This window comes from Poecilia reticulata, linkage group LG10 (genome assembly GCF_000633615.1).
Source record: "Poecilia reticulata strain Guanapo linkage group LG10, Guppy_female_1.0+MT, whole genome shotgun sequence".
Classification (NCBI taxonomy): Eukaryota; Metazoa; Chordata; class Actinopteri; order Cyprinodontiformes; family Poeciliidae; genus Poecilia; species Poecilia reticulata.
The window spans coordinates 18270959-18287629 of NC_024340.1; the positions used below are offsets into that span (position 1 = coordinate 18270959).

At 37.9% G+C, this 16671-nt stretch overlaps 1 protein-coding gene across 1 annotated transcript in view; it reads right to left on the reverse strand.

Annotated features, from left to right (window-relative positions):
- enox2 (ecto-NOX disulfide-thiol exchanger 2) overlaps nt 1-16671 on the reverse strand; it is a 201707-nt gene that overhangs the window by 71296 nt on the left and 113740 nt on the right. The window contains exon 4 of the mRNA XM_008420947.2: nt 1788-1919. Within this exon, the coding sequence (XP_008419169.1) occupies nt 1788-1919 (132 nt within the window). The remainder of the gene's footprint in view (nt 1-1787; nt 1920-16671) is intronic.

Below are 16671 nucleotides of genomic sequence, written 5' to 3' on the forward strand. Positions count from 1 at the left end.
AGCATTGCAATCGGTTGGACTGGATATTGTGCGGGAAAGATAAGAATACGGAGGCTCACACCCTCTGAGAGGAAGATATATTGACAAACATGAGAAATATTTTAACCGCTGCATCCGAGTGACTTCAGACTTTGGGTTAAAACAACAACATGCTTATGATAGGATGATATGTTCAGGAATTAGAAATAAAACCAGCTAATTTTGTACTTTTAGTCTATTTATATCCTTCATCCACCAAACACAGTCAACATCTACAGTATCATTTTTCACCTCTAATCTATGAGCCAATGTCCGTTTTGGATGAAAACATATAAAAAATAAAAAATAAAAAATCAAATCACTGATTAAAAGTAACCATGAGATTAAAAAAAAAGTTTAACTAAATTACTGAGTAATTTATGCAGAAGACAAATTAATAAATGTCATCAAGTCACCTTGATGGGCGGGGCTAACACTGATCTATTGAACTTCATTATCTTAGCTTGATTCTTTGAAAATCTTCAGTCCTCTGGAAAGTTCTGGAAAATTTCTGTGAGTTCATTGGTGGGATTTTACAATAAGAACATGAAAGCAGGAGAGTCATCCAGACTATGCAGCGGATAAAGCTGAAGAATTGATTGAACGCTTCTGATTGCATCTTCCAATTCGGGAAATGGCTAAAGGGCAATTCCACCTTATTTTTCACTACCCGGAGCATCTTTAATCAGCTCTAGTTTAAGAACTATGAATCTCAGGTACTTCATACCTGGATTAGATTATTCAATAATATTTGCAGGATATTTAGAATCCTGTTTGTGATTTGTGAAACTTTTATTTGATATCTGAAGATTCAATAAAGAGCGAGTTTAGCATTTTTCATGCATCTGAACCACATTAGAAACAACTATACTTATACACTTCAAACATGAATTAAATTATTTTTGCACCAACATTTGTGCCTCCAGATAATTCTGTCTTGGATGTCTGCATACAATTTGATTTCATGTTTCATCTTTGCTCTTTGACCTCCACTGTCAAAGAGCAAACTGTTACATAGACAAATAATTAAGTGGAAAATCCTCATCAGAAATAAAGGCTTTCAAACATCTGTCTGTGTGTTAGTTTATAAAGGACTCTATGTGGTAATACTTGTGAGCAAAAGTCCTGCTTCTTTTATCTGATCCGTCCTCGATTGAGTCACATCAGCCTCAGTCAGAGTTTGCCTGCATGTGCCAGCATGTGCCAGCATAACTGATTACCAGCTTGCAATTCCACGTTGATGACTCAGCTCATCCTGCTTATTACAGCATATTTATTTTATACGAGCAGCACAGACACAGGAGAGAGAGCGCTTCCCCCACCTTCTAATGCAGGAGACGTCAGTGAACAAAGCAAAAACAGTGGTGCATACTGAGAAACCCCGGCTTCAGCTGGTATGAAAATCCAGTATTTCCATTAGATGAACCAAATGAGATTAAAAACAACTAACCATTGCATATTTTCAATTGTTTTTTTGTGTGTAAATTAAGCAATGTTTTTAGATGGAAATTAAGAAAGAAAACACTGGGGCTTTTATTTAGATAATTATTCCATTTATCACATGATCACTTAAAAAAAAAAAGTAGTAGCTGAAGCTACGTCAACACAATTGCACAGTTCCATTATTACTCCACTTCTTGAACTGGTTACTAATCAGATTATTAATTCAGAAATTTGGATACTTAATAAAAATCTGTAGTCTGAAAATACCCAAATGAAGTCCACATTTGAATTGTGGACATTTAGTATGGGAATGAAATGAGTTGTACCTGGTAGAAGTGGCTGTCCTGTCATTCCTATAGGAGGCATCCCCATGTTATTCATAGCAGCTGCCCAGGGGTTGGGGTCAGACATGGGCATCGTCATTGAGTTGGAGTCCATCGTCATGTTACAGATCCCCTCTGAAGAAGAAAACAAATAAAAAATATTTGTCAAACCAGCAAACCACCAGAATTCCTGCTTACATTGGTGACCAATTACTGTACTACTTCAATCGGAGAGTATTCACCTCATTTTAAATCCATATGCACCATTTATTTTAAATCCATCACATCAACAAAACCTGACGCTAAATAGACAAAATATGACAAAAACCCTCATTAAGTTAATTGGAGTAAGGTATGGCCCCATTACTGGTGTCAAGGTATCCTCAGGTTTAAAATCTTACATCTCAAAAACCACTAAAACCCCTCAGGCATGCAGCTCTTAAGGTTTAAAGTTGGTTTAGTAAAATAGTAAAACGTTTTCTCTTCTAGAGCGTAGAGAAATGAGATGCTGCACAACCCTAGTGTGTTGCTGCACACTAATGGCTGAGAGAAAGCAAAATTCAATTGCTTACAACAAAAAACACAAACATAATTTTTCCATTTTTAAATATTTCTGGTTATGTAAAACAGCAAGATATTTTTTTTATATTACCTGACTACTTAATCAGCTAATTCCAGCTTGTATGGTATTAAATGGGTGATTTTGGTAAATATCACCAATGTGACATTGGTGATATTTACCAATGTTTACCCTCCCACTCTCCCCTTCTGAAGAGGCATTCTGCTGCATCTTTTCTCTCTCCTCGGTAACGTAACATTGGTGATATTTACCAACAAGGCAGAGGAAATTATTGCTTCCCCGTTTCCAAAAATGCAGTCAGATCAGGTTTTGTGCAAATGCTAAAAAGTAAAAAAGGTAGTTTTACAAAAGTTTACCATAAAGTGAAAATCTATTAGAGTTATTGGGATGAACAGTTAATAATCTAGCAATCAGCTACCAAATAAAGTATTAATACCCTTCTTGAAAAAAAAAAAGTTCCACACTTTTAAGACCTGAGAAGTCTAAAGTAAACAGAGTGAAAACAACTTTTCACAATTTATATATTAGTGTAAAGCTGAAGGAACAGTATTCAGTTTCCAGCCAACAATTGTTGCTTTGTTTGTTCTCTGAGGGGAGAGGAGGCCACCGCTAGTCTGCAGTCAGTCTCTGAACACTGATTTCAACAGTACTGTCACGGAGAATCTATTCATCTTAGTGCTGCTGTTTGGTAGCTTCAGCTGGCTGGCCTTTTGACACTTCCTGTCTCAGTGACCAGCACTGAGAGCCCACTGGAAACGATACTGTAACACAGAGGAAAAGCTTCAACTCGATTTCAAAACGGTTGACAAATGGGATTAGATTAGTAATAACACAAAAATGAGCAGCGGTGCATCCCCTGCTCTGCTTTTCTGTGCAGGCCACAGAAAAAATAATGTCTAAAACTAGATTATTATGGTTCTGAGCATAAATCCTGATGCCATCAGGCACTCCTCAGACAGTCTGTAACTAAAATGCTGATAAATCTTCTATTTAGCCTAACATTATGCACACATCTTGCCAAACCAACAGCCACCGGAGTTTGTGCATTCGAGTGCTGCATAATAAAGCAAATGCATTCAGGACTGCACAATAAAAACCCTGCAAGAAGGTCAACATGTACACATCATATGTCAACTGGCAGCTCATTCTTCTTGTCTGCAGTCTATTTCACAGCTCTAAATGCTCTTTAATTCTCTCCTCTGGTCGACCTCTTTCTCTCTGACAGACCTGTAAATTGCTGTGACTGCTGGCCAAGGCAGACTGCCCTCTTCTACAATGCCAAAGCAAGCACAACTGTTAATAATGAGAAGAGCTGCACTCGGCACACACTTTACACTACAGAAGGTCTCAGGCAGAGCACACTTTAGAGCCAACAGGTATGAATGTATGTGCTTCTGTCTGAACACAAGCCAATATATTGGTATTCTCGGTGTTGAGACACAGCTGGCAATGTGTAATAATGCTGTGTGCCTCTTTGCCTTCCTCTCTGAGTCACTAATTGCAGAGCTGTCTGCTGTCGCTGCCACAGAGAGGCCTGATAAAACCAAGCGTGCCTGTGTGTCGCTGTGATAATGCTGCTGACGAGACTTCACAGGCTTGTTAACGAACACAGCCCTATTAACTGGGGACACTTTTCCAGGAGTTAAAATGAAGGAGGAGAGGAGCAGCGAGGAGATACTTTATAGCAGTTTTATTACAGTTTTACAGTACATTAACCAGAGTCTCCAGAGAGCCGATGAGTACACTCACTCCCGGTTGGACAGGTGATGTCTGCTGGTTAGAGAGGTCCTTTAGTTCCCCTAAAAACAAAATTAGAATAAATTGTGTCCATAATATGACTGTTTATTCTATTTACAGACTGATGATGGATGAAAGGATGAGGAACAGAAAGATGGATGAAGGAGAGATGATTGACAAATTAATGGATGATGATTGACAGATGAATGGATGATGAATTATAGCTGATGGGCGGATGGATGGATGATGAATTATAGATGATGGACGGATGGGTGGATGAAGAATAAGTGGATGGATGATGGCTGGATGATCAATGAGTGGATGATGGATGGGTGATAGACAACTGATGGTAGATGGATAACAAATTGATCGATGAAGATGGACGGATAAACAAATGGATGGATGACAAATATTGATGGATGATGATGGACGGATGAATGGATTATGAATTATAGATGATGGATGGATGTATGGATGATAGATGAATTGATGAATGATGAATGGATGGATGATGAACAGCTGGATGATAGATGAATGGATAGGCAGATAAAACCCTGCATTTGAGTTTTTTTAAATGTTTTTTCTTTTTCCATAAAGAAACATTTGTTACATTTAAATTGAAAATAAATCCAAATATGTTGCATATTTTATAAAAACAAGTCATCATGTGTGACTTCTGGACCAGCTTGGAATGAACAAACAAGCAGCTCGACACAAATAATCATTTTCAATACAGCTTGAATTTTTCAAACCATTTGTCTAAAAGCCAGTGAGACACTAAACACCAATAATGGCAGCAAAACATTCTGCTCATCTGTTCTCAAAGTGCAAGCTAAAAAAATGATATAGCCCATTTATTATTTTATCTAATAGGTCGCTAGATAAAAACAGAAGCAGAATCCATTTTAGTTCCTCACCAGACAGGGCATATATTGATTGTGCAGCTCAAATTAAAGTCCCACGCACTTAATCGATTCAGTCAGAAATGTTCAAGTGCGCTTGGAGTGGAGGTCAAGTTATCTCCACTACGCTAGCCTCTTGACCCTGCTGACAAAAAGTCTCCATTGGGGTCTTTCGTCCCACAATTCATGTGTCTACTGCAGTACACATTCATTTAGTTCTCTCATTTTCCACACCAATTTGTTTTCACCACACAAAACCACACATCAGTGGTCAATCCACTCTCCCATTTCCACGATGTACTCGTTTATTTGAACATATTGTATTCTTGGAGGTGAACCTGTGCATGTCCATCCCTCAGTACTTTTGATATGACAACATGCCCTTGAGGGCAACAGTTTAGCCCCCTGAACGTGCCATGTGACACCCATGGATTGATATGTGGAGTCCAGTAAGGAATAGCAAACAGCTGCAGACACACAGGGGCTGCAAATGCATGAAAACACAGATAGACTCACACAGGTTCACCTTGGCGGAAAGGAGAACCAGCAGCAAACGCTGTCAATACGGAAATCAATGTCAGTAAATATCCAACAATGAAACACGAAGATGAGGTCTTAGCTAAGCCATTAACATGCACATCCAGCTGAAGAGCTCACAGCAATGGTAAATGAAAGATAGAAAAAGAATCAATAGAAATAATAATAATAATAATAATAAAAAAAAACATTTTCGGCTGTTAGCTGAAATGACTGTTTCATGCAAATGCCAAATCTAATTACACAATTTGAACAATCTTAGCATGTGTAGCCCAAGACCTCCTGACACCGAGATCCAAATGTGGAGCTCTGAAGACTGGAACTTAATAAGTCAATCTGGTCAAGCTTGGCTGCATTTAAATAGAGGTGCAGAGGTCATATTTTTCCCTCTTCTCATGGGATGGCCTGACACTGTTTCAAAATGCAGCGCTTCGAAATACAGTAAAATGAACAGGATAATAATATGTGCCTTGCGTTTATTAGGCTGCATATTTTAGCATATTAAAAAGTGACCTGGATAAACCCTTTTGAGATTTATAAACCGAATGCTAGACAAATTCATTTTGTTTTAGTAATTCAATTAAAAAGTGAAATGCACAGATTTATTAAACACAAAGTGATGTATAAGCATTTGGTTAATATTGACTCAATATTTTTAGAGTCAAAAAGACAAAAGTTACAGCTAAAGAAGCTGGTTTATTTCATATTGCTGAATGCAAAAATATTAAGGGAAAGCTGAGTGGAAGGAAAAACAGAGGTGGAAAAAGGTGCAACATGATGGGGGGGATTGTAAATTTAACAGCCACCTCCCACAGACATATTTAGGTTACACTGCTGCAATTGAACCGAGGAAATGTTGGAATCATCATCAATGTGAAAAAGAGGCCCAAAATCCAGTTTTCAAGTTAACATAAATGTTGCATTTGATTGAGAAACCAAGATCTCATACTCTGGAGAAAGATTGGGAAGGCACCAAATTAAACTTTCTGGCGAAGTGACCGCAGTCAGTGATGATTTGGGTCATCTGACAGTGCTGGTCTGCTGGGTTTTCACCAGCGGTTCCTCTGCTGACAAGATTTACAGAGATGCCGCTTTAATTTTCCACCAGGACATGCCGACTGCCTACGGCCAGCAGATCCAATACCTAGTTTAATTAGAACCAGCAAACCAGCTCAATCTAAACCTTATTGATAATTTATGGATTCAAGAGGGAGGAGAGAGTCCAGATCCAATAAAGCCACTGTACTTTAGTTTCTCTTTTTGAACTAAATTCACGGTCCAATAGTTTTCAAATTTACTGAGGTTCAAATGTTTATCTAAAGAGCTTTTATAAATCAAAGTATATTCAGAGAATAATACAGGCCACCCTGTATGAAAGCAACCTTTTCCACCAGAGTATATGGTTTGCATTCAGGATATTGCCCATGGCAATTAAAGCAGTAGTGATTTCCATTCAGCTCGGGTCCATCCAGCCCAAAGCTTTCCTGATACTCATTCTCTGCAGGCTGTGACCAGCTTTTAGCTTCCCTAAAATTCCCCCAGGAGGTAGATAGGAAATTAAGTCATTTAAAGGCCCATTGGCCGTAAGCCCCAACAGCAGGCAGAGAGAGGAAGACGCTGGGGGCCATTTAGACTAAAATGTGCATGGTTTTAACAGCTAACCAGAGATTTATGATGGCCCCTAGAGAGTAAATTCAAGGGGGAGCTAAAGAGATGAGGGATGGAGATAAAATGAGAAAGAAAAGGTTGCCTTTAATGGGGGGTTTGTGATGCTGATGTAAGAGAATGACAAAAGAAGCGGGTGAAATGAAGGAAGCATTTCGAGCTCGCATTCAGACACAGCAACAGCTGATGAAATGCAGAAGACTTGTCTTAAAAACAGCAACTATTTTATTCAGTCAGTCTTTAAGTGTTAAAAAAAAAACAAACAGAAGAAGAGCATCGACTGGTTTCTGCTTTCCTAAAACTGGAAAATGAACACGGTCAGCTGAATACGTCAGCATTTTAACACAGACAGACACACCATTAGTGAACCCCCCCCCTCCCAAAACATCAGCCCAGATTCTTGTCTAAACATTTCATCAAACATTTATTCAGAGGAACAAAAAGCAGAGACAACATGTCTAAATTCATGGAACTTGAAATGAGTGACTGTTACTTCTGCCAGCTCATTAATAAGAGGCCAGTGCTCATGTATCCTGTCCTCTCTCTACACAGACATGTCTGTCGTTACTCCTCACCACTCAGAAACACCAAACTTTCTAACTATCTAGATGAAAACTCCTTAAAGATGAACTATAAGTCTTTGGGCTGTGCAAAACACATTCTTTACAGTTTTTGCACAAAATTATTCCTATTTTAGTTTGGTCAGTTCCGACTGTTTTGAGCTAATTTCAGAACGAACGAACTCGTTTAGGGCCTCTTGTAGCTTTAAATCCAAGTAAGCTGCTGCTGGCCACACCCCCCAACTCAACATTTGCATTCACATGTGAAAACGGCTGCAAAAAGATGTGCCATTATACAGCCTTACATCTTTGAAAAGCAGAAGTGGAGCCTCTTGCACAACCAACCAGAATGCTCCAAATGGTTTCTGAATGGAAAGTCAACAACAAAACATTTGTATTTTTCCAGCAGTCATTGTACAGTGCATACAGAAGCAAAACCAGCTGACCATTATTATAATATACCCATTATCATAACTATATACTATATTAACAGTTGAGATGAGTGGTTTAAAAGTGTAATGCAGAGACCATTGTTTTGAACCGGAGAAGGGGTGAGTGCCCTCTCTGGGTCAGAGACGGGGTCCTGCCCCAAGCGAGGAAGTTTTTGTCTATTAGAGTCTTTTTCATGAATGATGGAGTTAGAGGTGGTTTGGTGCAATGTCTGCACTGTTCTGTGAAGAGAAAGCAGAGCTAAAAGATGAATTTACTGGTCAAACTACGTTCCCTCCCTCATCTTTGGTCTCGAGCTCTGAGCAGTGACCAAAAGAACAAGATGGCAGATTCAAGCAGAAGAAAAAAAGTTTCCTCCACAGGTATCTGTACTCTCCCTTAGCGACTTCTCCGCATTGAGAGGAGCCAGTGGAGGAGGTCCGGGCATCTGGTTAGGACGCCTCTTTGATGAGGTGTTCCAGGAAAAATCCACCAAGAGGAAACCAGGAGGAAGAAGCAGGACCATGTTTCTCAGCTGGTCTGGGAAAGCCTTGGCATTCCTTAGAGGAACTGGGCCAAATGGTAGGGAAGAGGGAAGACTGGGTCTCCTTGCTTAGGCTGTTGAGCTCGTAACCAAACACTGAATTAATAGGAAGACAATAGATGAATTGAAATATACATCAGAGATTGCTTTTGTATTCCTTTTGTTTTGTGGCTAACAATGTGGTGGCTGGCTGGGGATGGCTGTGGGAGAAATGTGTGTTTTCCAAGTAAACAACATAATCTGGAGCCCATGCCAACACCAAATTTAGAGATTAATGACCAGGATGGCAAAGCTCCAGACGATAGAGGTAATTGTAAGGATGGAAAAAAAAAAAATGTTATTATTATTATTATATTTAACAATCATTTCTTGCTTTTCAAAACACCTTCCAGACAGTTTAAAATAAATGTTACTTCCAAACAGTGACCCATATCAGGACCTAATATTACTCATAGCAATAAAATACTCAATTAAATATGTTTTATTGATATGATTTTAGCTTTATTTCTCGATTTAAAAATAAAGAGTTAACCACCCCAAAATATGCCGATGATTTGATATCAACATTTCAGGCTGAAGCACATGTAAAAAAGAGGAAACAGTATTAATATACATTTCTCAGCAGTGAAATATACAGGACCTGTTTAGGATCAACTTCTCATCATTAGGTTGTCAAGCTCCTAATGAGAGCAAACACTAAATAGAACAAGCATAACTATAGCAACCATTAAATTTAACTGGTGCTTGTTCAATATTTTACAACATATTTCACTAGATTTAACTGAGTTCCTCAATTGGTTTCTCTATTTTAGCCAACAACAATCCGTCTCACGCGTCTTATTAATATAATTAAGGTTATTATAGGTGTATTTAAAATTGTGGTCTTAATCCTGATTATTTGTTCATTTTGTAGGTTTCTCCTGTATTGTTTTTTCTTTGCATCTAGAGCATTATTAGATCTTCTGCTGTGAAATGATCAAAATTCAATGTTGAGAAAACAGATGAACTTTATTAAATTTCCCTACCTGCCCCTGAACCAAAGAAAAATAAATACATCTCTGAATATTTGCCGTTGACTCCTGAGCCTTCCACATAGTATTAAAGATGAAGTCTGGCATTTTCCATTTGAAAGACTGTGTGAAGTCTGCATACTTATGCACGCAAACAGAAAGCCTCGCTAACCTTTTTTGACCTTAATCTTCTCCTGAATGCAAGTCTGCGTGTTTGTGTTTCTGAGTATCAGAGGTGGTGAGAAAGAGAAGAAAGAAAACCTCCATGCATTTTCATAGTGATCTCTGATTATTTATGGAAACTCTTTCAAAGTAGATCAGTTATTTTTGTGGTTTTTTTATTATTAACGTACACATTTTCAGTGTCTGTTTAATAATGTATGACTGCCCTTTTCTCCAGTTCTTTGATCTGTTAATTATGATGAAGCTGCTTGGGGTCTGATGATTAGTGGTAGCACAGTGAGGAGCCCCCTGAATGTTATAATACACCGGTGACAACAAAGTGAGGATGTAAGGAGGACAGAAGAAGCCAGAAGACAATCTGACCTCAAGGAGCGAATAAACTTGAGGAGGATCTCCCTCTGCTGTTATTTTCTTAATTGCCTCAACTCATTAGAGCGACTAAAAACTGGAAAAGTTGCCCAAAATGGAGAAGAACATAATGCAGCTTTTAGAGTTTGATGCATGCTTTTCTGTTTCACTTTTTTAAAATAAAATGTTCAGCTATAAATAGAAAAAACAAAGTTGACAAGTCAACTAGAGCCAGACTGGATCTAACAATCTGAATTCATGAGATTCAGGTACATTAGGAATCAGTAATATCCAATCATCTCTTTGTCTTTAATCATTGCATTTTTGTTTCAGCGGAAATTGTTGTTTGAAGCGTTTCTGTTGCCTCAATCCAAAACTAAAAGCCAGACAGACAAAATAAATGAAATCCTGCAGTTTTTAAAGTGAGTTTAAGGGAAATTTGCAACGCTGAAACTTTTAATCATATTCAGTGTTTCACAATTAGATTGCTGCAGACACCACTCTCAGCTGATGGTTCCAAAAGTCAAATTGCAGGCTACAAAGTTAGGACTGCAAAATATAACATGAACCCAATCCTCAGCAAAGGTGAACTGTCAATACCTTAGTCCAGGACTAATGCATATTTAATGCTATTCAACTGACTGCAACAGTCAATCCAAGGGCATCAAAACAAACCTTTCCTGGAGAAGTGAAATAATTCACAATTTCACACCCATGACCCACATGTGATCTGTTTCTCTACATCACAAAAGTAGTTTAAAACATTTATTAGGCGTTTATGAGCCCATGCACCAAATCAGAGCGGATGAGAGTCTGATAGGAAGCCAAACAGTCCAGTCGAACCTACATCAATCACTTAGACACATTAAAAATAATTTTTGAGAACAACATAAAATTGGCAAAAAAAACAAAAAAAATGGAAAGAGATTGCATGAATAGATTCAAGTCATTCATGCAATGCAAATTTATTCATATAACAGCAATTCACAACAAATATACTTCACCAGACAAATGTTTTATTCCAGTTATACAGAAATATATCTATATATATATGAAAAACTAATACATTTGTTTTTCATTAGCTAAAAATGGTCCATAAACAATGTTGACCATTTAAAAATTTTCAGGATTTTCCTTACTGATAAAAATAAATAGGAACTTATTTATTCTTCTCAGTTAAGGTGGTTCTGCATCCAAATATCCTTGGCTTCAAACCGAGCTGTGAGAGCATCATACAACAACAGCCTTCAGTCAGAGGCATCTTTAGATACGTTGCCAGACTGACAGCATCACCATCCACAATGATTCTCTCAAGACACCTCGACACACAAAGTATCTTGAGATACATCAATATTTAATCTCCATTTGGGAAAGATAAATTATATTTGAATTTAATTAGATTTGGGTTCAACAAAAGCTTGCTACATTTGTCACAATAAAATGATAAAATCATCTTCTTTATCTAAGAATGTGTACTAGGCCTGTGCCTACATCCGATGCTGAGCAGCTGTTTATATCTGAAATGACAACCAGCCAAAGAGAAAGTCCTACTGACATTCAACATTTACATGAATCTCACGAAGGAGGAGTCTAGCAGACTACAAACCCTCCATAATAGGCAGATTACTTGTAGTAAACAACCTCAATTTCAGCTGCCTTATCGCGAGGCATTTTATTCAAACAGAGCAAAGGCCCTTGTGTTTGTGTCAATGCTGTCAAGGAGGAACATCTGCTCCTGAACAGGCGAAAGCTCTTCCGCGCCTTATCGAACCGAGAGAAGAGACGGACATGAGCAGATTACTCAGATATCTCGGGATGAGAAAAGAAGTGAGAGATAAAACCACATGAAAGAGAGAAAAAGATTACAAACAGGGCTGTAAAGTCCCCACAACAAGGCTATCAAAGCTCTCTGAATAATGTGTTGTGATAATGATGTGAGGTTCTGAATAGAAGCGAAGTAATACAAGATTTTTTTATCGCTCCAAGTGTGGGGGAAAAACGACACAGAAAGAAGAAAAAAAAAAACCAAGCCAGTTCTGAAAAGGTGATGTTTGCATCATGCAGATAGTGGCTGAACTGTGAGGTCCGAACATCAGCAGGAACCCAGCAAACTCAGGCTGAGGACGGAGCATAAAACCCATTTTAGTCATTAAACTCCTATAAATTTCAATCTGCGCAAGATCCTAATTGTCTTAATGGTTCTGCTCAGACACTCACAAATTACTTTAAATATTAAATATTAATCTGGTGTAAATATTAACACCAGATTGCAAATAGGCTGTAAAACTCTGCTCTGTTCATCTCCAGTCAGAACAAATAAAGCGATATGATAAATAATTTAAAAACAAATGCAAAATTTTAAACCATCTTGAAAACTCAATTTAAAACTTCTTTTTTTTTTTTTCTTTTTTTTTTTCTAGGATGTTACAGCTACAGAAGCCAGTGTCCAAAGAAAAGCTCTAAAAGACGTTCAGGACGCTGAAGAAATATTGATCAAGACAACTTTAAAGCATACATCAAAGTCTTGCTGCTTTGAAGCGAAGTAAAAAGAAATGAGGGGAGACTCTGGGTGTTTGCACAGGACTTAAAGGGATGCAGCTTCTTATATCTGTGCAGAAGGGTGTTTAACTTCTCTGGTTTTGCTTGAGCTGCTTCACCACCAAGTTCTCTGTATGCAAATGGTTTGAAACTCAAATTTTGTTGAATCCAAATAAATGCGACACCAGTCATTGTTTTAACACTTCAGAAACAAGCTTACTTCTGGCAAAATAAAACATTTTGAGCACTATAATTCTGCACAAAATGTTAAAAAGACAAAAAAAAAAAAAAAGAAGAAAAAAAATGTGAACGTTTTTACAACTGGAAGTGGCACTAACGAAGGCACCAGCAGTCTGACAGGATATAGGAGCCAGCTGATTGACCATATCCTGTCACAAAACATCTGCTGCTGATCTGTAGGAATGATGAGCTCTGAGACGAACATGTTCGCGGATGCGGCTGACATCCTTCTGTCTTCACTGACAGCAATGAACATTTAGCCAATCACCAAGAGACTGATTATTGCTCTGCATTTTTTGCGACATCTGAGAGAAAAGTACGACACAGCGGGGACATCTGGAGAACATACATTGGAATAGATGTGTCTCTTTATCAGCTGCTAACATATCAGTCAAACCCCTAACCCCATGATATGAAACTGCTGTCTTATTAATTTAATATGCACATAATGAACCAGAGCAGGTTTATCAGGCTTGATGAAGCAAATTATGCTGCACATTGTCGATGCACATTTAATTCAAAATACCCGGCTCACACTGACACCAAAGGGGTTAAAGACACAAAGACCTGGGTATCTCATTACGGAGCAGAAGGAAAATAGTCTCATTTTAATTTGCAAAGGATGTAAAGCACCTATTTGACGGTTCTGTTGGAGAGAAGATGAGAAGCAGGGAGACAGATTCTGACATATTTCTTAAAAGTAGCCAAGATGTCACATCATTAAATACTGATTTGTGAGAAGTCGATTTGATGGTACAGATGTAGAGAGGTAGACCATTACTAGCGCATCAATCTAAAAAAGGGACAGACGCAATAGGCTATTTGATTATTTCAAGCTGTGTAGAAGGAGAAGATAAAACCCGCCATGAGTCCTGAGGGACCTGAGCCAACAATTTATGCAATAGTTAAGAGCTTAAAAACAAACCTGATGAAGTACATATAATTCTGCATGCATTGAAAGCACATGTAACAAGGCTTCAATAAAGGATGCTCTGCGTTTTATTAGACAGCTTGCAGAGACCAATCTGAAATTGGCCGCAGCATCTCATCAGCATTTATATTGACGGAGCTACAGCACAGATACATGAAATAGTGTAGCAATGCAAACAAGGTGCAATGCTGCACTATCAGTGTTTAATCATAAGTGTGGTAAGCATATGGCGGGAATATAGAGCAAAATTCATTTACGGTTATGTTTTTGATTTATCTCTCAGGGTTTAGTTTAGAAATGGGCAAGAAAGGGGAAAAGCACAACATGAAAAACCAACAATCTGTGGTCCTTCCTAACATTAGTTTATGTAGTAATAAACTTTATTTTAAAACTAAAATGAAAGCTGGAGTTCAAGCAGACACCTAGTTCCTAGTGAGCTTTGTGATGTTTAAAATCGTTTAGTCTAGTTGAGAAAATCTGAACTAAACTGGTATCTAAATTAATTTATTTAGTGACTGTGGACACAAATAAAAAGTTATGCATCAGCAGCAAATATAGTGCATATGCTAAAATATGTTATAGCCCTCAACCATATAGAGTGACCCCTCGGTATTAAACAACCCTTGTCAGTGACTAAAATAAACCAATACTTAACCACCTATTTCTATATTTCAATACCAAATATACCGTTAGCACAACCACAGAATATCTACACTCTTCCTTTTCTCCACTCTTGGGGTGCAGCCAGTCTGCTCTGCTACTTGACAGAGTGTCACATAGCATTGCAATTAGGTATTTCATCTCCCCAAGGTCCATTTTCTTTCAGAAATTGTAGATATGCTATATGGAAAATGCCCTGGGTCGTCTGTAGATGTTGAATAAAAGTGGCTCGAGGAGAGAGCCGTGAGGATTCTCACTTTTTTTTTGTGTGCTTGCATTTTGTCAAGAATGATATGAACTGTTTTAGCACAGAACCATAGAGTTCCACTAGTTTAAAAGAACTAATTATTTAGAAAAAAAAGAAATAAAACTGCATAGATTTACGCCTCTGTCTTACATCTTATTTTCCCATCATTTCACACCAGATATTATGTTTGTGATCAATAGTTATTATTTTTAGCGTATTTGTTGCACCATGATCCCTCTCCGATAACAAGAATGATATGGTCAAGCAACTGGAAGTGTGTGGAAACATATGGCATAGCGTGGGAAAAGCTAGAATAAATAATTATTTAGCTGAAAAAACTGACAGGGTCCTGAATTTTTCTGACTAATCTACTGAGATTCACAATGACAGGAAACTGAGGCTGTCAGTTTATACAAGCATTGAAATTGTTAGAACTTGACATCTGATTTTCTGTATATTTCAGTCATGAGTAGATGTGTTTCAGCAGATTAATTAAAAATAATGTTTAAGACCTTATTATAACAAATATAACAAAATAGTATAGATCACATTTTTCCTCTAGTATAACGCAATGCAGAGCATGTTTGTGTTTCCCACTACATTTGTCCTGATCTTGAGACAACAATCCATTCTTCCAAATGAAAGCTAATCACTTGCTGGAGATTTTCCCATCTCCCATATTTCCAGTGACCATCTGTCTGAACTGCAATCCAAAGAGCTTTTGAGGCATGAAAGCTACTCTGCAGAGAGTCGGTGCAGATGTTGGTGTCAATACAAATAGGTGCCATTGTACCTTTGATTTTTCTCATATTTCTATACTTTATAATGCCTCCAAATAGCCATAAGTGCAAGACTACTTTCAGTCCTGAACTATGACACAAACAAACAACAAGTGCTGTTTGCGCTTTCTGAGTTGGCACAGCCTTCAACAATATATCTGGGGGGGAAAAAAGCCTCCAATACAGAAACTCAAAGCGAAGAAAAAAGATCAATAAAATGAGTCAAGCTTTGCCGGTCAAAATAAATAAAAAAATTCCAAGTGTTTTAGGTGAAAAACAGTGCATGAGGTATAAACCAAAATACGGTTTGCACTTCAGAGATTGCTAAACCTAATGGGGAATCTAACAGCTGTGCAGTTTAATTGATCCCACATGTAATGTAACTCAAAGACAAAAAAAAGTCTTTTTTGAGCAAAGTTTCTGTAAGTGCTTAGTACTCTTCAGAACAGCAGGGCCAGGAGAGATTAGCCTTCTTGGATTTAACGTTTAGCCCACTGATGTGTTTGATACTTTTGTCTCTGTGCGGAGATTAAGGATCGGGATCTCCTACAGCTTGCTAGTGCAGCTTTCATCTGTTTTTAACCTTCATTAACTTCAGCAGACGCAGTAAAGTACACACAACTTAAAGTCCCTTTGAAATAAAACTTCGGTGTGAAAAACGGTGCCGCTCATTGTGACTTAGTATCCTTGTATACCGTAGATTAAGGTCTGCTAAAACCTTCCAATCTGAGTCTAGATTCTTCTCCTTTTTTATCATATGGTCTAGATAATCCCATAGTACATAACATAAACATGCTCAATGTTTGTTTGCTATACACTTTCTGCTTTGTTTACCCACTCCAACCCTAATTTGCCTTCAGTTTTAGCATCATTATTGAGACAGGAGCTTGAAGACAAATCCCCAGCTTTTGAGATTAATTATTCTACGAGAGGCGGCAAAGCAGTAAAATAAACAGAGCGTTGGAGAAATTAACCATCTTAAGGTTTACGAGCAGCG